Here is a 22293-nt window from a genome sequence, read left to right as displayed (position 1 = left end):
GACTGGCATCGTATGTATAGACAAGCGTCACCGGAATGCTGGCGAGCCTTGAACACACTCTATATTCGTTTCGATTGTAATTTTTTTTTTTAATCGTCGCTTGTTTTTACACATCTGCTCGGAACACACGTTTGGGACTGAAATGTAGTGAAGCTAAAGATCGTTCACCGATGAAGAAAAAAGCGATAACTAAAGCAATTTCACTTATACAGTGTTAATCAAGGTACATGTTATTCGGTTCGACCCAAATAACCGAAGCGTTCCGTGTTATTTTCTGGCGAAGAGACAAAATGCACGCGCGTTTTCCCATAGCAATCCACAGGAGCACCGCAAAAGTAGACTGGTTGCTGTCTGCTTCAATTTGCGTCACGGAAGTCGCATAGACACTAGCGCCAGTTGAACCTCTAGCGTGCGTTATAGTAACTCTATAACATGATCATGATCGAAACATCACGTGCTTTCTATTTTCAACCACGGAGGGTTACTATACTTCACTTTTACGTGCTTATTTCAACCATATACCAATATATACCTTTGATTGAAAACGTTTCTCCCTATACCACCCCTAGGAGATTCTTTTAGGCTTCTGGTTGGCCAAGAGAGCATGTCAAGCCCACTTTCTACGTCTGGTGCACGCCCTGACTCTGCACGCGCCTCCCATTGACCAAACTTTCTGTATACATGGCTCTGAATCAGGGTAATTCCGGTCTTGGCATACTGCAGCGTTCGGCTGGCTCGCTTGCTCGCGTTGGTCAGCTTGAACTTGCTTCTACCTCATCTTTTTGTGTATCTACCCTTGGACTCCATAAGAACGCCCCCCAAACATCGCGACACGTCATTGTTTTTAAGGTGTACAGAAACTGGCTGCGCAAACCACAATTGTTGGTTTTCTATGAATTGCAGTAGCATTCGTCATGAGACTCACGACGCAGCTCACTGTGAATACTACAATGGAAATTTTGACTAAACACTTTATTTTTCGGCTGGTTTTGCATTGAATCATTGACGTCAGTGTGACTGCAGTGCGCCGTTTGGAAATTGAGCGATTGTTTCGTCTTTGTGTAAAGGTTTAAGCTTTGGTCTCTGTGTGATCGTTTAATGTTCAAGCTGTTTCCCCAGCATCATTGCAGCCTCGTGTATCTTTCTTGCCCTGTCTATCTGTAATCGTTTAATGTTCAATCTAGTGCCACTAAAAAAAAAGTACGCTTCAGAGTAACAACACTTGGCCATATTGTGGCTTAAAATCATTGTTGCCAGTTATCTGAAGCTTTGTCTCAAATTCCAGGAAACGTTTTTCTGCCCTCCTCAAATGTTTTAACAGCTCGTGACAGAGCAAAGCAATATTACATGAGCTTCCTAACACCGAATCTAATGCAAAGGAAGGCGCACTTTTCAATCAAGAAAATCGGCAGTTGCGTCTGCTCTGCACAAGCACCAAGATGGTGGCGGCCTCATCAATGCCGGGGTAGAGTGGTCGGGGAACGGAGTGCCGATAATCTAAGCGCAGCTCATTTAGTGGCTCTGGTTCAAGCTGTTTCATCACCATCGTTCACCATGCACCAGCAAGCTCAACTCAAACTGATAATTGCCTCTTAGCTTCGGTGAAAATGTGAATGTGTGCGTACTGCACGCATTCACATTGCTTGTCGTCCTCGACGTTGTCCTCTTGAACTACGTCCAGGACGACGTCGTGGAGAACCTCTAGGGCGATCTCAAGGACGACCTCCAAGACGACCTGAAGGAAGCCGTCGTCCTCGACATTGTCGTCGAGGAGAACCTCTAGGGCGATCGCAAGGACGACCTCCAAGACGACCTGAAGGACGCCGTCCAGGACGACATCAAAGACGACGTCTAGGAAGACGTCAAGGACGACGTCTAGTACGACCTCTAGGACAACCTCTCGGGAGATCTTAAGGACGATGTCTGAAACGACCTCTGGGACGACCTCTGGGCCGATCTCAAGGACGACCTCGAGGACGACCTCTAGGACGACCTGAAAGATGACGTCTATAATGTCCTTTAGGGCGATCTTGAGGACGACCTCAAGGATGGCCTCAAAACGATGTCTAGACCGACCACTCGGACGACCTCTAAGACGACCTGTAGGATGACGCGAAGCGCCTGCGAATACGGGTGCCCTGCGTATCCGGAGGAGCCGCGCCGCCACGAGGCGCCTCCGCATATCGGCGGGGCATACGCGCGCCGCTCATAGGCACGGCGCTTTCAAGATCAAAACGCGTATCGCAAAAACCGGGTAAAGCAGCTAAAGAATGCTATCGCATTAAAAAGGGTGCATGGCATGATAATTATAATCACGTTTTTTTAAGAATTTGTAAGAACATCAATATTGACTACAGTTCTGTTTGTTTTTTTAATCATATTACTAAAACCCCCGTTTTTCGTTGGTCTTCGGCACCGGCCTAGATACTTGACCGTTTCATGACTCGTAGGCGCATACTCCTTGGACGCATATCTGAAAAAGAACTTCGATTTAACTTGCACAACTTAATTATTGACATCTATACTCACAATGACAGCCTTTAATTTTAACAAAGTCAAAGACAATGGTTAGCTTCTTACTTTTTTGTTTGTATATAATTTATATCCTCTAATGGGGGGTTCGATCTTTTCATTTCATGTTAAATTTTTTCTGAATTATTCAATGCAGAACGAACCACACCTTTAATAAAATATTGATGTTTTTTTTGGCATACTAAGACACCGGGTATCGTTGGCTTTACGCCAATTGCGCGGTCCAAATTCCTTTCCTTCCGAAATATCCGCTGAATTTCTTAAGTTTTACTCCAACTATTACCATCGGTCAATTCTTCCTCTAAGTCTAAGCTACCGTCGTTCTTCCGGAAAGTCCTACTTCGTTTTTGGCAATTATCGTGTTATGGCTTGGAACCGTTCTCAGCATACATTGTTAATGAAAGAAGCTCGAATGTGCTAATTCGAGCAGTCGCCCATAGGTTAATTGCTTACCCATGATGCGCATACACCTTTTTAATGCTAAATTGATTTCAGTGGGGGCGAAGTTAAGATTTGTGTCACGTCACCGAATCCCTACCTTATGCCGTCGTCACCTAATTCTTGTGGGCTAGCAACTCGTCAATTTTGGGTTGGACAGTTTCCTGATACACATCTATTGCGATAGCATTTTTCCACTACATTTTATATTTTATTTCTGCGTCGCGATACAATGTGTCCACCTCTATTTTGTATGTCTCCATTAAAATACATATTCGGGTGTATTCCTGGTATCACGATACTATGAAGTTCCGACCATTTCCCTATAAACAGATGCTCAAGCAAAGCCTAGGGTCTCAAACTAAACCTTAATTTCAAGCAGACCGCCTTACGCATGTTAACCACTCGTTTCGTTTCGCTCCACTCCGCAAAATAAAAAAAATAAAAATTAGGGAATTTCAGGCTCTCTTATTCTCCGACGTTGAACGCAGCGAACGCAGCGTAGCGCAGAACGTGGATCTTTGATTGGCCGGCGAGCTGTAACTCGATATTTGTGACCAATCAGTAGCTGTGTGCTCTGCGCTACGCCGTGTTTGCTACGCTCGACGTTGGATTATAACAGAGCCTTTAGGAGACCGTATTTCAGAGCTACGCTTTGCTAGAAGAAGCTCGTGCCGTCACTTCATAGAATGGATTAAGCCTGCGCCCGCTGGGCGCGCTTTCCGCGGTGTACGTTCTACTCAGAGAGTTTTAGCAGATCGTACGCAGTCGAGAGCGGGTCCAGCGGAGCTCTAGCGCTCGGTCAACTATAATTTGTTCACCCTTAAGCTGAGACAAGAAGCTCTCTCGGATTACGTCTCTCGGATTACGGAGAGACAGACTGAGTTGTCTGCATATGAATGTGCAGTCTGTAAATAGCAAGTTAACAGAACTTGAAAGTTTCTTTGCTGATGCCGATAAGCATTGGGATGTTATTATGTTGTCTGAAACATGGTATTCAAACGATGTTGCCATCTTTCAGTTGCCTCAAAAAAGAACATACTATCTTAATAGAACTTCACGACGTGGGGGTGGGGTTTCACTGCTCATAAATGATTCAATGTCATGTGAATTGCAGAAACAGTTTTCTGCTTCAACCGACGATTATGGAGTGTTGTGTGCCGAGACACGGGATATAATTTTTCCGGTGTGCTATCGGCCACCAGATGGTGCTTTGAATGTTTTTCTTATATTCCTAGAAAATATGTTGGCCTGTGCAAGTACCGCAGACAAAATGTCATAATAGGTGGTGATTTTAATATCGATATGAATTCTGATAGCGCGAGGAAAAAAAATTTTGAGAGAGTGTTCCTTTCGAATGGGTGTACGAATGCTATTGAGTCATGTACAAGGCTTACTGAAACGACGCAAACAACTCTTGATCTTTTCTTAACAAGCTATGATCCATCGTGTATGATTAGTGGAGTTTTGAGTTGTCCAATTAGTGACCATATGCCTGTTTGTTTGTCCGTTCGAACAACCCCCTTTGAAAAGGAAAAAAAGCTAATACTAACGTAACATTCCAGCTTATTAACGAAAAGACCTTAAGCGAGTTTCAGAAAGAGCTTAAGGATATGTGCTGGGACGAAGTTTTTCAACAAGGAGATGCCAATATAGCTTATAATATTTTCCTCAGCATATTTGTTGCAGCATATAAGAAGCACTTTATCAATAAGGAGCGCAAATTCAATAAGAAATTTCGGAAACCTTGGTTAACAAAAAAGCTCTTAAGGAAAATTAAGAAGCGGGAGAGGCTTTATCTAACATTTATTAGGAAAAGGATCCCTTCAGACTTGGAAACGTTTAAGGTCTATCGTAATAAACTAACTAAACAGTTAAGGAATGCCAAGGAAGCTTACTACATGAACCTCTTTGCTAGCTGTGCAGGGGACACAGATAAGCTATGGAGCAAGCTAAGTGTAGTCATGAAACGAAAACAGAATGTTGAAACAATAGAAACAACTTCTCTCAATGGACGCGTACTGACAGGAGTTGAACTAGTGAATGCGTTTAACCACTATTTTGTTCACAGAGAACCTGAACTGTGTTCAAATGAGTCTTGTAGTTACTCCCTGTCCGGAAACGAAAGCAGTATTTTTTTACATGCAACCGACAGTGTAGAGGTATGTTCAACCTTTCTTGGACTCAAGAACTCTTGCAGCCGTGATGCTGACGGTATTCAGATAAGACCTGTCAAGTACGTAATTAATGAAATCGTCCATGTCTTGGTTCATATATACAACTTATGTATTTCCACGGGAACCTTTCCAGACAAAATGAAAGTTGCCAAAGTTACAGCACTATATAAAAAAGGTGATAGGTTAGACATAAAGAACTATCGCCCAATTTCTATCCTTCCAATTTTCTCGAAATGCTGAGAAAAAGTTATTTTAAATCAAATATCGTCATTTTGTGCAAAATACCAGCTAATAACTAAAGCTCAGTATGGATTCCAAAAAAATAAGTCTGTGGAGCTGGCTTTTCTTGAGCAAAAAGAATATATTTTACAAAACTTCGAGCAGAAGCTTCTGACTTTGGGCATTTTTGTTGATTTTACCCAGGCCTTTGATCATATCGATCACAATATTCTAGTTAAAAAGCTTGAGCGGTATGGCATAAGGGGTCTGACACTTGAGTTCATAAAATCCTATCTCGGCAGAAGGCGACAATTCGTTTTTCTGAATGGCTTAACATCTAAAAGCAAAGAAATAATCTCTGGTGTGCCTCAGGGTAGCATTCTTGGCCCGTTGCTTTTTAACTTATACGTCAATGATATCGCACATATATGTCAACAGGCGAAGTTTATAATCTATGCGGACGATACTAGCATATTTCTATCGTCCAGCTCCAACGCCGAGATAACCAATATGGCAAATGATGTTCTACGTAAATTAAGCTCTTGGTCAAAACAGAACCGTCTAAAAGTTAATTCTAATAAAACTAAAGCCGTTTTCTTCTGTACAAGAGGAACGCCTATTCCATTGCATCATAACATAGCGTTTAATCACACAAACATCAAAGTTTTGGACACTATAAAAGTGCCTGGCACGTACTTCTCCAGTAACATGCAATGGGACGAGCATGTTAACTTTGTACTCCTCAAACTTAGTCAAATAGCTGGTATACTGAATCGAAATAGGTATATTCTTCCGGAATCAGTTAAAGTATTAATCTACAATACGCTATTTGTATCTCATATTAACTATTGCCATCTTGTATGGGGCACAACAACAGAATCTAACCTCCATAAATTACACTTAATGCAAAAGAGAATGATACGCGTTATTGCCAATGTCTCATACACCGAACATACTGACTACCCTTTCAAGAAATAATACATTCTAAAAGTTCATGACATATACCGAAGGAGGCTTATGCGAGATTTTTTATTATAGCATTAGGAAAAATACCTCTACACTCTTAGAAATAGGAAACTTAGAAAAAAGGCAACCTTCGCATAAAACACGAACTCCAGAACCATGGGTAGTTCCTCGTTCTCGGACAAATTATGGTGACCAAATGCTTAAGAATACTTTGCCTCGACTACTAAATTCATTTGAGGCGGCTGGCACCGATATATCCTCCATAACCCCTTCTGAACTGAGATATCTTTTATGTTCATTTTCTGATACCGGTGCCCTTAGAAGTGCCTGAGATGAAAACGAGCTATTTCCTAGAATTGTTTTGTGTTCCTTACCCAACCTAATCATGTTAAATTGCAACTGTATACTAATGTGTGGAGCTGTATCGAATGAGTGAATCTGATTGACCAGGAAGTGTTTTGTTACTGTGTGTGAGTGTTTTGTGAGTCCAATGCTGCCATCATTTAAAGGGGGCCGAGGGTCCCACAAGCTGCGTTTGTAGCTTTTTTCCTCGGCCTCCTCCATTCTGCATGAAATGGAAACCAATAAAGAAAGAAACAAAGAAAGAAAGCTCTGCCTTCAGCATGAGCTCGCTGGCTTTCGCAGTTCTTTGGTTGCGGGATCCTGCGCGTTCAAACTTGCGTTAGCAAAGTCATAAAGCTCACGTTCAAGGCGGACATTCGAGTATCAACTTAACGGTGAACGGAATATAAAAGTCTGTAAACTAGAGTTTTAGTAGATTGAACGCTGTGAAAAGCGCGCATGCTTCGAAGTAAAGGCATGAGCTCCCGCTATAAGAGTGTAGTACGTCTATACTCCGTACATCCTTAAGCTGAGACGGCAGGCAATTCCACTACCACGAGAGCTCGAGGTCGGTGTTTTGAAGCCTTCTTCCGGAGAAGAAGCGCTCGCTCTATAAATGCATGTATCAAATAAAGTAAGGAGCACGGGCTATCTCTCACTTGTACCTTTGGCTGCAGTCGCAGCTTAATTGCGAACGGAGTATGGAATACAGTCTTCTAAAAGTACCTAATCTCAGGTTCGAGCTTCCGTCAAGCCTCGTCGAAACCGTCAGGGGTTATCCAGTCGACTCCTTCCCGCTCCCCAGCGTCCGCCGCTGCACCGACGCTTCCGAATTCAACTAGCGTTGCCAGGTTGACTTCAGCAGTCGGTATTCGGAGTATGGTGTCAGCTGTTTCTGGCTTCAGACTCTACGTTAATGTGTGAATTCACTCAGCTGACACTTCGTTGCCATGGTGACGCTGACCATAGCAGACGGACTTGATGATGCGAAGGACACGGTGGGGTTTCGAGGTGAGGTGAGTGCAGGGTCTTCCACCGAGCTTTTCAAGGGCGCAACGTGAACAAAAATAGTTTTAAAAAAATGACTTAACCCGGACGGATGATTTTTTCTAGCCTCTAATGTCTTGACCAGTTTTAAACAACGACAACAACAACAACGACAACGATAACGACAACGACAATGACAACGACAATGACAACAACAACAACAACAACAACAACAACGACAACCACGACGACGACGACGTATTTTTATCTTGCAATTTGGAAAGGAAGTTTTTCAACTTCAACGTGGGGTTGAATTACCAATGTGCCCAATTTTCAGTCTTTCTATCGCTTGCCTTGGTTCTACTTCTATAGAAACTTTCGACAGTACTTGAAAATTTACGTATGCTATGACTCCGTGAGCTATTTTGATGAAGGGTCGAAAGGCATGTGACGGCAAAAGGGCTCTCAGATGATGCATTTTTACGTACTTCCCTCAGGCGTTCCGATTGGCCCACTGCGGTCAATCATTTGACTCTTTATCGTGTTTTGACGAAAATACATAGTTGAAGTTTGAACATACCATGGGGGGGGGGGGGGGGGGGGGGGTACACTCGCTAAACTCAGACAGATGTGGATATAAGCAATTCATGTTTGTATAACCTCTGGGAGACTAACTGTACCTCTAAAAGCTTGGCAGACCCAGCAGGAGAGTAATTGCTATTTTAAGCATATGCTTTAAATGTTTAAACGAAATCTGTTTAAGGGCTTGGATCTGCGTAGAAAGCGTGAATAAAAACTATTGAAACCGCCACAAAAAAAAATGTTGCATGAAATTCAGGAGAAATTAATTTTCTCCTGAAATTAATATGACTATTTATTCTTTTGAATTAATATCTTCTGAAATTAAAACAAAGATGCAAAGAAATGTTGATAGGAAAGAAAACATACCCAAACATCCCCTGACGAGAATCGAACCCAAGACACGAAAATTTCATACCGCGTGACGATATCACAATAGAAACTCAACTTACAATAGAAATGTACTGCAGGTTCTTGCAGGGCAGCACGCCAAGGGTCGGAAGAGAGTGAGTAACCGCGTGACGATATCACACAACAGTCTCGCGTGATTTGATGTCACGGAAAATATTCGGAAAAGCCCCGGAAGAGTGAGGAAGCGAGAAACTCAACACGTTCTGTGGATATCGACTTCATTCGTAGGATCAAGGTAAATCAAGCATATAGGTTTGTAGTAGGAATTTAGGTCTTTGCATGCAGCGACAAATGCGCCATTGCAATAGGGGCATGCTTCGTGCAGTACTTGACAAATATGATGGTGCATGTCTCAGCTAAGATAGGAAGACGCCGAGTTTATTTTCGTTTCAAATAAAATTACACTTTCCGTGGCATTCCATACAGACATTAACACGAACTTCGCTTCAGGGTGGCCAGATGAAAGCGCAAAGTTTCAGGGCCGTGATTAAAATTCCGAATTTAATGGTAGGGCATAAAATAAATAAAGTTTGGCTTTTTAACTTACCCCGCCTTCATTGCTGCATGGTTCTCTGCTTGTTAGCATTACTGTAGAAGACCCTCCAAAAATAATCCAGAATGCACTGATCGAGCAGGAAACCTGGCAGATTGAAAAGTCAACTGCAGCCTACAAAGAAAAATGTTCTACAGCTTACAAAGGACACAATATATGAAATCGATTGTTTAGTCTTTATTAAATTGTTGTTTTTTATACTCACAATAACCCTCGTCTTATGTTCCTTTTTACAAAGCTGCTTCAATTTTTCAAGGAATTCTCCTTTATTCCCCACAAAGTCTGGAAGGTCTTCCTCTTCCACAGCACCGTTTACCACGTCAGCTGAAACAAACACAACAACAATGCAGCGACAAATGCACGTCATGTGCATTTAATAAGGATTACGTCTTAAGGTGGTAGGCCACTCAAAAACAAAATTTTTTTTTAAGAGCAGCCAGCGTTGAAATAACTTTTTCCTCAAAACAAGCATGTCTTATTTAACTTACCCAGCCATTTACAGTGCAAAATATTGAATATTTATTTATTGGTAGGTAATCTTTGTCAAAAATTGCATTAAAAGTGCTAGCCACGCCAGCTGTGATAAGTGCCTAATGGGTGGCTTTATTCAGTAAAGCTTTGTCATTTGTGTAACTAATGGCTGGAGCTATGCAGTGAACTAGAATGAATATTATGCAGTAAATATCAAGGAAGTAATGTTAAAAAAAAACAAGAAAACGGAGAAAAAGAGCCAATTTAGACTGAACCTGTTTGAGAATTCAGCTGTGAATTGAAAAATACTTTATGGATTTCTTTTATTCTAGTTCACTGCACAGATATATATGTTGTAAATCATTGTGCAAAATTTCAGTTCAAAGTATACGCTGAGAAATAAGTTATGAAAGTTTGCGTCGCAACATTTGGAGCAAATTGTTATTTTCAGAAAAACGTAAACAAAGATTTCCGAGCTTGTAAAAAGTGTCACAATCTTCGCATGCAGTCCTAAAATGCACCAGATTCATAGCTGGGCCCTTCTGCGGAAGCATTATAGTCTCCTTTTCTTCGGGTGGCTGCTCGTCTTTTCTTCCTGGCCTGTTTTGTCCCATCCGCTGACTTGCGTTTAGCATTCTGCATGCGCTGGTGATCCTTGGCGATGCAAGCTTTCGTCGTGTAGTACCCTGGTTCTATGCCAGCTTGCCTCAGGATATTTAGGGTGCTTACACTGCCATTATTAAAGTGTGCCACAGCATCATGCAAGGCAAACATTACTGTAGGCAAGCTTACGTAGACCTCTTTGGGTGCCTGCTGCCATATTAGACCATTGAAACACTCATTAGCATTTTGCGTCTTTCCATGCAGGCACTTCATTAGAAGTTCATCACAGCACAGATCACTGTAGACAGTTTTAACTTTGTTGAGCGCATCATCTGGAAGTCCTCTTTTGTGTACACTTTTCCCTTGGCCGAGTGCTTCGACCCTTTGGTATCCGCACCAGCTTTTCGGTCCAAGTGGAAACAGACCATGTCTCGGCTGCTTGTCGGTAGAGCTGCAATGAAAAAGACTGGCAAGGGTAGCCTTTTTCATTGCAGAAAGGTTCCCCACATTAGCCCTTATGGCGATGCCATAGTAGTTTTGCAGGCGGTCAATGAGGGCATCAGTGAGCTTTCCCTTACCACCGAGTCCACGCACTGTCTTCTTCAGTTTTCTGAGGCGGCAGCCAACACGCTTCTGGACATGCCCAATGCATTCCAGTTTCTGCACACTGTCCTTTCCATACATGTCTTTCACAGCGGCATAGCTCTTGGAATCACCATCGCCGTAGTACTGCAGGTACTTCAAATCCCTTTCGCCTTTGCCTTCAAATCCCTTTAGCGAAACCACAGTTGGAAATGTGGTTTCGGTTTCGCTATAGGAGCATAGGGTATAGAAAACTTGCTGTAACTCGCAAACTAATGACGATAGGAGGATAATTTTTGTTGCAACATATATGTGAATGTTTGGGCGTGGAAAAAAAACAAAAACCTGAAAATTGATCTCGCGAAAAAAAAAAGACTTTTGAAGGTGGCCTACCACCTTAAACCACGGTGACCAATTAGAATCAGTGAGTGAGAACATTATCGGCTGAATCGAGTGGTATACTAAGCACATTTCCAATCTGCATGGATATTTGACGACGGTAGAAAATATAGGGTGTTTGAAACGCCGAGACGTCTTGTGTCCCATCCAATTTTTCGTCCGTTCTCTCCGTTTTTGTTTTGTTTTGTTTTTTTATCTCTTACATCAAACAGCTCACCTGCCTACTCACTCTATCCTTGTTCTATAGTCGGCCGTAAAAATCGGCGACTGCGCGTAGCAATTTAGACCTTTCATCAAAGGCCTATTTCACAGGTGGATTTTACCTCGTAAAATTGCAGGGCGTACATCCCTTTCTGTAAAAGATAGAGCCAAAACACTTGCCAGGGTCAACAGCGGGTGGCGACGCAAACGACCAGGTCGTGTGGCGGGGTGCGTTTGGCGCACGAATTGATAGATGCCTTGAAAGCAGCGTCTAAGATGCAGCTGACCAGCTAAGGAAAACAGGCGACATGCAGACGACATCCGTCGGTACCAAGTGCGCGGTCGTTATGCGCAACCATGTTTTATTTTTGTTACTTGAAGTTTTCGGATTATTGCTCGCATTTACTTTGAAATCAAAGGTGCATTACAAAGAGATTATGTTCATTTGAATAGACCACGGTCTTCGCCGGCAGTGCGAATATATATTTTTTAAAGTAATCCGGAACCAGAGCTGTTTATGTAGAGCTTGGCCATTATGTGGGGAGAATGGGGCGAAAATAAGGGCACGCCATTGGCTGAAATTGTTACAATGACCTTGGGCGTGATGATTGACAGCTTTTGTGAACAACACGAAGCCACAAATATTCTCCTAGTGGAGGCAATGACCTTAACAAATAACCTCCAGTCACGATTTCCAGCTAAGGATGTATTCAAGTATTTTAATTAGGCACGCCAGAGTTAAATTCGCGACTCTTCGTAACTGAAAGGGCAACGCACGTGAGTGTATCGTCGCGGCGACATTCAGAACGCACTCAATCTTTCTTTTGATTGTTGTAAGAAACGTTTATTGACATATTTACAAATTGAGTGGCGCGCAGGCCACACTGAGAGACCCTACATTATACTTATATAAACACGGATGTGGGGCGCAGTATGACCCTGCTCTACTCACTATGAAAAACCTATATTGCCTTCGTCGCAGGAATTCCTGCTCTCCAAACTTCCACAGTTCATTCTCTTTGTAGTCCAGTATCTACTCGCGCAACGTGGAAAGCATTGGGAACATGGGCCTAAAACGGCGACGCTGAATCTTGGCCCTACATCTGTACTTCCACAGGACCTAGCGTACTAGTATCACAACTAGTTTCTCAAAGCGATTGTGTGTACGCGTTTGGAAATGGGTGCACATCCCAAAGAGTCCAGACACAAGAGTGAAGAATGTACACGCAAGTACACAAGTGGTGAAAACGTGCTCATTCGTCTCTGGGCAAGTACAGTGGGGGCATATGTCCGTCGCGGTAACGCCCAATGTTACAACCTGTTTCTGGTGGGCAACATTCCATACCCATACTTCCAGCCAATGTCGCCAGCGGCGGCTGGTACGTCTGCAGTAAACATGCGATCTTAAATTACGTGGGAACTTATTGTTTGCTGTCGGAAAGATACGTCAGCCGCACAAAGTACTTCTCACATTCGCGACGCGGAAATCTCCTGAACGTGTACACTTCGTGCGACGCGACTGGCGCGCCGCCGCGCGGCCGTTACCGAAGGCTGGCAGTGAGAACCCCAGAGAAAACGAGACCGAAACCACGCCAGGTACTTTGGTACGCATTGAAGTCGGAGCGGTGCGGTTGCGCTGGGTTTTCACAGCATGAAGGGCTGCCGGTGCTGCGACGTTAAGTACTTCAACAGTTAAGGTACGTTTATACTCCAACGTAACGTCGACGGGCGCGGCGTAGCGCAGCGCGCTCAGATACTGATTGGTCGCAGATATCGAGTTCCTGGTTGCCGGCCAATGAAAGGCGCGCGTTCTGCGCTACGCTGCGTTCACTGCGCTCAACGTCGGAGTATAAACAGCCCTTAATGCGTCGTATCTTGTGGGGAACTAAGTTTCACAGTTTTTCACCACGCCGATGTTTTGTGGGACAGCGATAACGATACACCCGTGCCACACTACGCGAGAAATTTAGTCTCCCGATCACATCTGCCACTGTGTCGGCACGGCTGACATATTCTACACTGCCGCTTTGCGCTCCGCGTTTGTTTTCGTACCAGTGACGCCTACATGTGTTAGCGTCGATGTGACGAACTGAAATGCCATCCCACACTCGCGGGTATCAGTGCCAATTTCGTTGGAGCAATGCCCTCCAAAGAAGTTTCGTCCCCATCGTACGTGTCGATGATATTTCCGGAGAAATATGGCACGCAATCTGTATTTCATGTAGAAAGACTTGAACGGTAAAACAAAAGTGGCACATATGAATCTAAGGAAAACTACAATAGAACTCGGAATCACTGGAGAATGGACGATTGAGTATGGAAGTTTATGTGGTGTGCTTTCTTTTTTGATCAGCCTCCTTTTGGATCTGGAAACGCTGACTCTCCGAGTTCTGTGGACAACAATTTTTTTTTCTCGGCTTTAGAGCCACCTGTCACAAAGTTGTTTGAACTGGAAGTACTGTCAACTGGTCCCTTCCTACCTGTAAAGTGTGCACCTCCCACGATGAGTTCTATTATCTTCACAGCCATTGACGGTCAAAACTGGTTCCCATTTAGTCACGCCGCCCAAAACTAAGTTTCCACTTGGCTTCGCTATGCCACCTCTTTTTTGTATAATAAGTGTTCTGTCAAGTTACGGTCATGTCAAAGTACCTTTGTGCCGAAAATCAGCACCTCGCGCAACAGGTTATTACACAACAGCTGACCGCAAAAGCCTTTGACAGCCGAACCGTGAGTTGGCCGACGACTTTGTTTTCTTGGCTTTAGAACCACCTTTCGTAAAGTTGTTTCAATTGGTAGAACAGTCGACTAGTCGCTTCCTACCTATAAAATCTCCACCTCCCATGACGAGTGGTTTTCTCTTGACAGCCCTTTCGTGGTCAAAACCGGTTACCATTGAGTTACGCCGCCCAAACCAAATTTCCACCTGGTTTCCCTCTGCCACCTCTTTTTGGTATAATGAGTGCTGCATCATGTTACTGTCAAGTCCAAGCACCAGTGTGCCGAAATCTGCACTTCGCACAGCCCGGTTATAACACAACATTTTGGGTCCACTATTGGACCCAAAACGTTGTGTTATCTTTATTCGTTATAAGCATAACTTTCACATCTGCTGTCTTAATGAAACTTGGTACACTTCGTTCACAAACTTAGTGAACATCTCACTCACCTCCAAATATCATCGTTCCAGCAGTCCCGTTTACAGCGACGAGCGAAACCAATTTCCCACTCAAAGCAATTAAGGTGGCGGCCGTCTTGCTTTTCGGAAAACTGCTCCAACCCCTTTTTCGGCCGCAGCTAGAGAAGTTACCTCTAATAACGACTCAAACTCAATATAAGAAGTGAACAGCTAGATGCCCTTCTTAGGCCTGCCCCAGCACTCAAGCAAACGCCAACCTCAACGTATCGGCTCAAGAAACAAAAGTTTCGTCCGTGCGCTTCCGACGCCACAGCTTTGCATGCGAAAAGGCGCCGCAGGCTGCTGAACGCGCCTCACTGTTGAACGCCAGCTCCTCCGCTAGCGGCGCTACGCGCGTTTTTCAAAGCGCCCTCTATAGTTCCCGCACGGAGTGTATAGTGGGATACTTTCCAGTCAACCGACGCTATTATCGCGACTACAGAAACATAATAGAAAGAGGGAGTCTCCTCGGCAGGATGCAGGTCGCCAAGCACCTGGTCGCGTGCGACGTCACACGTGTCGTCACACGTGACGTCACAAGGGTAAATTTAGCGGAAATATTTTCCGTCTGGTTTAGGAGAATAATTTTCCCGCTAAATTTAGCGGCAATATTGACGTTGCGCATGACGTCACACGTAAGTCATGCGACGTCACACGTAACGTTATGCGACGTCACACGTAACGTCACGGGACGTCATACATCACGCGTTTCCAATAATAATGATATCACACCTGACGTCACACGTGACGTTAACGTCGTGACGTTACCCTCGTGACCCTCACGAGGTTCACGATAGTAACCCTCGTGATCCTCGTGAAGGTAACCCACGTGACTTTCGTGAGGGTAACCCTCGTGGCCCTCGTGAGGGTAATCCTCGTAACCGTCGTGGGGGTGACACTCGTGGCCCTCGTGAAAGTAACCCTCGTGATCCTTGTGACCCTAGTGAGGTTAAGCCTCACTGATTCTCTATAACAATGGCTGAATCGCGTTGGCCCGCTCTGGGAATACGGCCGCTGACGGCCATCTTTTTGTTAGAGTTATATTACCTCTAGCCAAGGTACTGCTGCTGCATCCACTGTGATCCATCCATGGCATACAGCGTTGTGGCAGTTGTCGTGGCAGGCTGATATCAAAATAGCGTGGGTAATATTTCGTGCTTGATTAAAATTGTTTGACAAAACATATTTTTGAAACCCGGCGTGAACGGTAGCCCGATCTTTGAGGACCCGGTGAAAGTGCCACGAAATCGCGGCACCGTGGAAAAGCAGCACAGCACGCATCGAAAGTCACATCTAAAGAAGCATCGAAAGCAGACGCCGTATGGAGTCTGCTTTCGATGCGAGCTGCGCTGTTTCCACCCGGTGCTGCGCTTTCTTAGAACGTTTGCCGGGTCCTCAAAGATGAGGCTAAAGTTCACGCCGGGTTGCAAGAATCTGCTTCGTCGAACAACTTGAACCAGGCACGAAATATCACCCACGGTACAGTGTACTAAATCCACGGCTATTTTGTGGCAGCCTGCCGCCGCTGCCGCCATTGCGTTGTCCGCCATATTACTATGATAGCTATAGATAATATAACTCCACCAAAAAGATGGCGGACCGTAGACGCATTCCCGTCTGTAGACGGAGCTTGTCAAGCGCGATCCAGCAAATAAACATAGAGGTGAGTGGTAAGCCTCGTAACCCTCGTGAGGGTAACCCTTGCAACCCTCACGAGGGTAACCCTCGTGACGTTTCACGTGAGGTCACGTGTGACGTCATTATGGGAAACGTTTCATAATGCAACGCGCGGTTACACCCACGCCGACGCCGACGACGCCGCTCAAGCAGGGAACGGGCGCCTAAGAGCTGCGCTATTCGCGACTCCAGCGACCCATAGGGGGCGCCACCACCAAACAAACATGGCGGCTGAGTCCAGGTCGCGTCGGCTCGGCCGGGCCGCCTGAACAGGTGGCGCGTTCAATTTAACAGAGTTTCTTTTGTTTATTGCCCAATTTTATAGGTATTTGAACTGAGACGGTTAAGTGTAGCCGGTGCACATAAACTTGCAGAGCATAGTTTTGTTTTCCAAGAGTCTTTTTGTTCTTTTCGTGTCAAACTTTCGTTTTGGAGATTTCTTTCGAAACCGAAACTACGGGCTCTGGAGAGACGGTAATATACTAATCAGTTTTGATCATCTAAGGAAAGCGGCAATGACTGCAGAATTCTCCCACCGACAGTAATTTTCAGCCAACTCGCATGCCTCGACCATGCGACTTATCTGTCCGCGAAATCGAGCTTTTGTGCGTGTCCGCGTTTAAGAAACAGCTTCAGTTGTCTGCTCGGTCAACAACACAGGCTGCAGGAAAATTACGAAAATTAAGCAAGCGCTTTTTGAGCCAAGGAGCATGTTAACCCGCCGGCACCCCCACTAAGCAGCTGATACTCGTATTTCAATTCAGGTTTTAGTAGCATTCGAGAAGTCATTTTGACGAGCGGGTTATGTATTATATTGCGTACTATGGTCCCACCAAAGCGATATTAGTATATTCTTCGGTTTGAAATATGAGCTTAGTTAACTAGCTATTAGGTGAACTGCTGAATAAAAGTATATCTGACAGACAGAGAGATACTAAGTTAAACTTAGCCAAATGGTTCTAGCCGGTAGCACGGAGACGAATGCGGACAAACTGAAGAGAGTCTTCATTGGAGATTCACAGAGAACCTCTCTTCATTGAACTTGACTTCGAATCCGGAACGGAAAAAATGAGTATTTTTGTGGCCGGTCAGCCTGAGCAATGTAGACGTATATTGCTGCTGGCTTAATTCGACGGGGGTATAATATAAATATTGGAGGCGCGATAGATCATAATGCCGTGACAGCTTCTAACGTTGCGAGACGCGTGCCCCACCTTTTGAAAACTTATAATTTCCCTCATTCATCATTTGCAGCGAGCAGGTTTTCCTGAATCAAATAATTCCGAAATCAGCCCAACTCCTTCAGAGTGGTCCAGAGGATTGTTCGGCGAAAAGCAGCCAAGATGAATAGCCAACGCACCGACCGGCGTGGGTGGCTCAAACTTGAAGCTAATCGAACACAACCAAACTCAAGAAAAGCACACTCTTAGAAAAAAGGGTCAGTATAGTCCTCCCTAAAGGGAGGAACGCTCTTGACACATATGTTCCTTCAGAAAGGGAGAAACTTTCGTCCCTTAAGCAGGGGAGGAAAAGTTCCTCCGTCGACTGCATCTCATTATGGCGGCCACGAATCGAGCAAATCGAGCTCGGTAAGGCTTAACGAGAACACTAAGTCTATTGCACGAAGCGAGAGGAGCAGGAAATAAAAACGTAACACGAGCTTTCCGCGAACTGTATTTATTTCCGAAGTTTCTTTACCCCTGCAGGTAAAGAAGCTTACGTTTCGAAAGCATGCAGTCACTCAGTCTTCTCATCGTCAGCACTGCGATGTTCAACGGAGACAACCGGCACTCAGTTCGCGCACTTTATGTCCTACCTTTGCTATTCCTCGAGCCACAATTCCTTCGTCAACCGTTGCGTCAACCGCACATCACGGAGGAGTGAAAATCATTCGCCCGCAAAACCAAAAGCCGCTCTCAAAAAAAAAAAAGCAAATCCGAAGCATCCGAAGCAACCTCTTGGCTTTTCTCAGCACGGTAACACGAAATTATGGCGTAGCCGCGTAGCGTAAAAGGATGTTAAATCGCTTGCCACCAGATGGCAGGGTCAAGCAGAGTAATCGCACGTAGCTAGGCTAGGTGGCGCTAGGTACCGCCCAATTCATGTTTTAAAAAAAATATTTTTATTTCCTTACGCCACAATTGCGTTTCCTTTTCTTTGGAATCTCTAACACATGTAGACACGTTGCGCACACTACAAACATCAGGTCAACATATATTGAACGCATACACAGGCATCGCACATACAATCACCAATACAACAGCACACTACCCCGATCTCTGCTACCGAGCCCTGCGTTTCCGTCTTTTATAGTGGTCGTTTTGAACGTACGGAATTTTTCGGTGACTCCCTAAGCAAAAAAAAAATATTCCGAACATGTTCATTTTTTTCCAGCAATGTCATACATCTGAGGCTATTTTTAATGGCTCAGGGGATGAATCTCTTATTAAAAAGAAGACGCTCGATCATGCCATAATTATTTGAAAGCCAATGAATCGAGCCGCTCCAATGTGGTTCCAAGCCATGAGTTTGTTTTCCCGCACGGCCCTTCGTAGCCAGTATTTATATTGTAGTGTTCGTTTTTCTATTTGTGCTGTTCGCGCAAAGCTGCAATTGCCGTCTTGAATTAACCTCTGTAGAGCGGATATCCACTCAGCTGGAAGTGATGCTTCACGGGCACAGAAATCGCTTTTCGATCAACTTGAATGCAGTCAAAGCCGCGACTTGCGACAACTGTTAAGTGTACGGAGCTGCGCCGTTGCGAGCTCGAAAACTTCTAGCGCTCATCCCAGCGCGCCACTTGGAGGGCAGTTTCTACAGGAACCGTAATATATTTAAACAGTAAATTAAAGGATAGAGTTTTTTGGGTTTTTTTTCGATTTTGCCTGTCTTTTTTTTTTATGCTAAACTTCCATTATAAATATACGTACTTTCCGTCATACTGTACGATAGGAGCTTACCGTTCAGACCAGCGTTCCAACATGACTATCCACACGTCGATCGACTGCACCTAATCCCTCAAGTGGTTTTAAACTCTTTAATGTAAAGCGGAATGTCATCCTGCGACACCCCGGCCCCTCCGATAACGGCCCGACCAGCGGCATCAATGCCCGACAGTTTACGTCATCTCATCTTGTTGTTACACCACTGATACGCGAACACACGGTCACATCGGCGATAATTACAGTCTTCTGTTCACAACCCACAACACTGCCATCACAATGTCGCTGACACGAAGAAATACAGAACCACGTTAACGATGTTGCTGGCACGCAGAAGAATCACGTTGAACGCCGGTTGGCACTCGGCACGGGACAACGGAACCGAACCACCGAACTCAGCGCGGAAGGCACCCAGGCAGCCGGCAGGAAAACCTGCCTTCCTTGGACGCAGTTCCCGCGATTTCCATGACGTCGAAAACGTCGACACAGTTCCTCGTGGTTTCGCTGCTGTAGTTCCGCGTGTGTCCCGCAAATTGGAGACGGCCGTCTTACCCAGTGTATGTAGCGCTGCTGGCACTGCTCCGGAACTTCGCTGTTTCTAGCGGCTTCGTTAGCTCGTTTGATAAAATTAGTGGTAAAAACGTCAATGCAACCGAAATGTTCTGCACGTTTGGACTAGAAGACGGAATTACAGGCGGCCTTCGCTGCCGCTGAAACTCAATCAACTCAACATTAATTTATTAAACAACGTGCGCGATGTGCTCGAAAAACGAAACCGAAAGAAGATGGGTCGGGAGGGCGAAAGCTTTCTCCGGTCTGCCTGGAGGAGGAAAACGTCTCGGAGAATAATAAGGACTTTAATTTTCCTTTCATCGGTCTGGGTTTGTTTGTATGTGTTTTGGTAAACAAAAAAAAAACAAAAAAAATCTTCACAAAAAAAAAAAAAAAAAAAAAAAAAAAGAACCCACTTTTCTGGGGATCGAACCGTTGACCACTTGGTCAGTAGCGCGATGTTCTACCCCTGCGACAACTGAACAAGGAGGAACTCGCCCTCCTCCTTTCATCTGAACTGCCGTTCCTCCCTTCTCTGGGCAACTTGTCCGCAACAAGGATGAACAGTCGCTTTTGCTACCTTTCTCCTCCCTTTTTTCTTAAAGTGCAGTTATCGAACTTTCCCATTCACTTGACTGCAGCATTGGTGTTCCCTCCAGTGAAATGCCTCGTCCGTCGTCCTCCCACTGTTCTACATCCTTATAAAGAAACCCCTTATCAGTTACCAAGTAGTCGTCACTTTAAATGCGATTCGAGACAGACAAGAAATCAAAACGTTCTTCCGCGAATCCTCCCCATCCAAGAAATCGAAAACACGTGACGGAAGGAAACAATCTACTGAGGCTTCGCCACACTAAAGCGCGAGACACATGGACGGCAGATTCGTCCGATCCGACGTCCGATCCGACAGTCCGGACGCCGCTCCGAATCGCCGCACGCAACAGTTTGAGACACACGCTTCCGACCTTGCATACGACACGACGATCCGTTCGGCTCCGCTCATGAGATCCAAGCGCCCCAGCGGAGGTCCGCGTTCACAGATCTCTGGTCCCAGATTGGCGGTATAGCTTACAAGACCGAAGTTAGAAGCTCTTTCTCGTTAGCCCGTGCCTTCTTTGCCGGGGCCATCTTTCTCGAATGGGTCAGCGGGATCCACGCGTCCGCCTTCCCGTCGCCCGTCCCGTTTTCTTGTTCGTCCCGCCAGACCCAGTACGTCATCATGACGTTCGCGCTAGCTGCGCTGTCATTGGCTGGACGCATCCGACAATCCGTCCGCCGTGCGAAACTATCTGGCACGTTGGACGCACGCCGGATCGCCGATCCGACGTCTGAAGCGACCAAATTTTTCGGATCAGGCAGTCGTACTGCCGGATCGGACGTCGGATCGGATGGATTTTTCGCGCATGTGTCTCGCGCTTAATGAACACTCAGGGAAACTTGAGAAATTTTCGGGCCTTCGTGAAATTACACGGTTCGCCACCGCGCCGACAACACGTGTCCGCGAAAGCCACCAGAGACGCGGAGGGGCGCGGAGCGACCTGGACCGGCTGGTTCCGGGTTTACCGCTTGGTGGCGTCCGTTTTGCTGGAGTCGCGAATAAAACGGACATCCGGACAGTAACTTTCACTTGATATGACGGTGAAGTGTTGCTTTATGCCATTTGATATGTCCCGTTTGGACAGCCGTTTAGTCTACGTCCAAATGCAATAGCACTGCTTGTCGTCTATGAAGAATTCCTTATATAACCCCAGCCAAACGGCGTTCTCTTACCTCCGGCGTACTCATTGTGTTGCCGTTTCTGTTCAGATTTTGGGCAGGAGATTCAACTGTTGCGTCCCTACCGTCTGAACTTAACACACCACACGAGGAGCCAATACCGTCCTGTTTAATTTGTCTATTTTTCACGCAACGTTTTGCAAAATAAAAACACATTTCTATATATATATTTTTTTTTTAAACAGGGCCACGAAGTGTGTTTCTCTCTAAAAACGAAGAGTCGCGTTCTTGTGCTTAAGCAATGTGCGAAGTGAAAATCGAGATAAATTTCGTCTACGCTGACATGTTACCAAGAACACGCAAACAAAGGAAGAAAAATGGGGTATTTACCACACTGATAGGCCAGCACAAAGACCAGAAATACGCAAGCGAGGCGAGCCATATCCTCTGTATTTCTTTCTGGAGAGTAAAAAACGATATATACAGTCAGTAAGGAAATCAATAGAAAAACAAATATTGTGTCATTAATTTACCGTTTCCATTTAAAGTAATGGTAGCATTGCTACAGGTGGTATTGTTTTGTGTGGTTGTGTGTGCGTGTCTATGCGTGAACATGTGCAACAAATTGCAAAGTTGGCACCATTGGGCAGGCTGTTGCATAAGTGTTTCTAGTACAGTCGCTGCGCGTTGAACAGTTTATGGTAACATCGAAGGTGTCTTCGCGTTTTTTGTTCCTCTCTCTTGTTGGCCCAAAATAGATACGGGTAA

The 22293-nt window shown here is 45.0% G+C and overlaps 1 protein-coding gene across 1 annotated transcript; it reads right to left on the bottom strand.

Moving 5' to 3' along the window:
* Positions 1–2437: 2437 nt before the first annotated feature.
* Positions 2438–21967, bottom strand: LOC120844222. The gene is made up of 4 exons (XM_040215873.1): positions 21916–21967; positions 9410–9528; positions 9199–9318; positions 2438–2473 (listed from the first exon to the last, which is right to left on the bottom strand). Exons 1-4 carry the CDS (start codon positions 21965–21967, stop codon positions 2438–2440), a joined length of 327 nt encoding a protein of 108 aa, XP_040071807.1.
* Positions 21968–22293: the final 326 nt, after the last annotated feature.

The sequence above is a fragment of the Ixodes scapularis genome, unplaced genomic scaffold (assembly GCF_016920785.2).
Source record: "Ixodes scapularis isolate PalLabHiFi unplaced genomic scaffold, ASM1692078v2 PGA_scaffold2__306_contigs__length_199485367, whole genome shotgun sequence".
Classification (NCBI taxonomy): domain Eukaryota; kingdom Metazoa; phylum Arthropoda; class Arachnida; order Ixodida; family Ixodidae; genus Ixodes; species Ixodes scapularis.
This window is presented reverse-complemented; position numbering and strand designations above follow the sequence as displayed.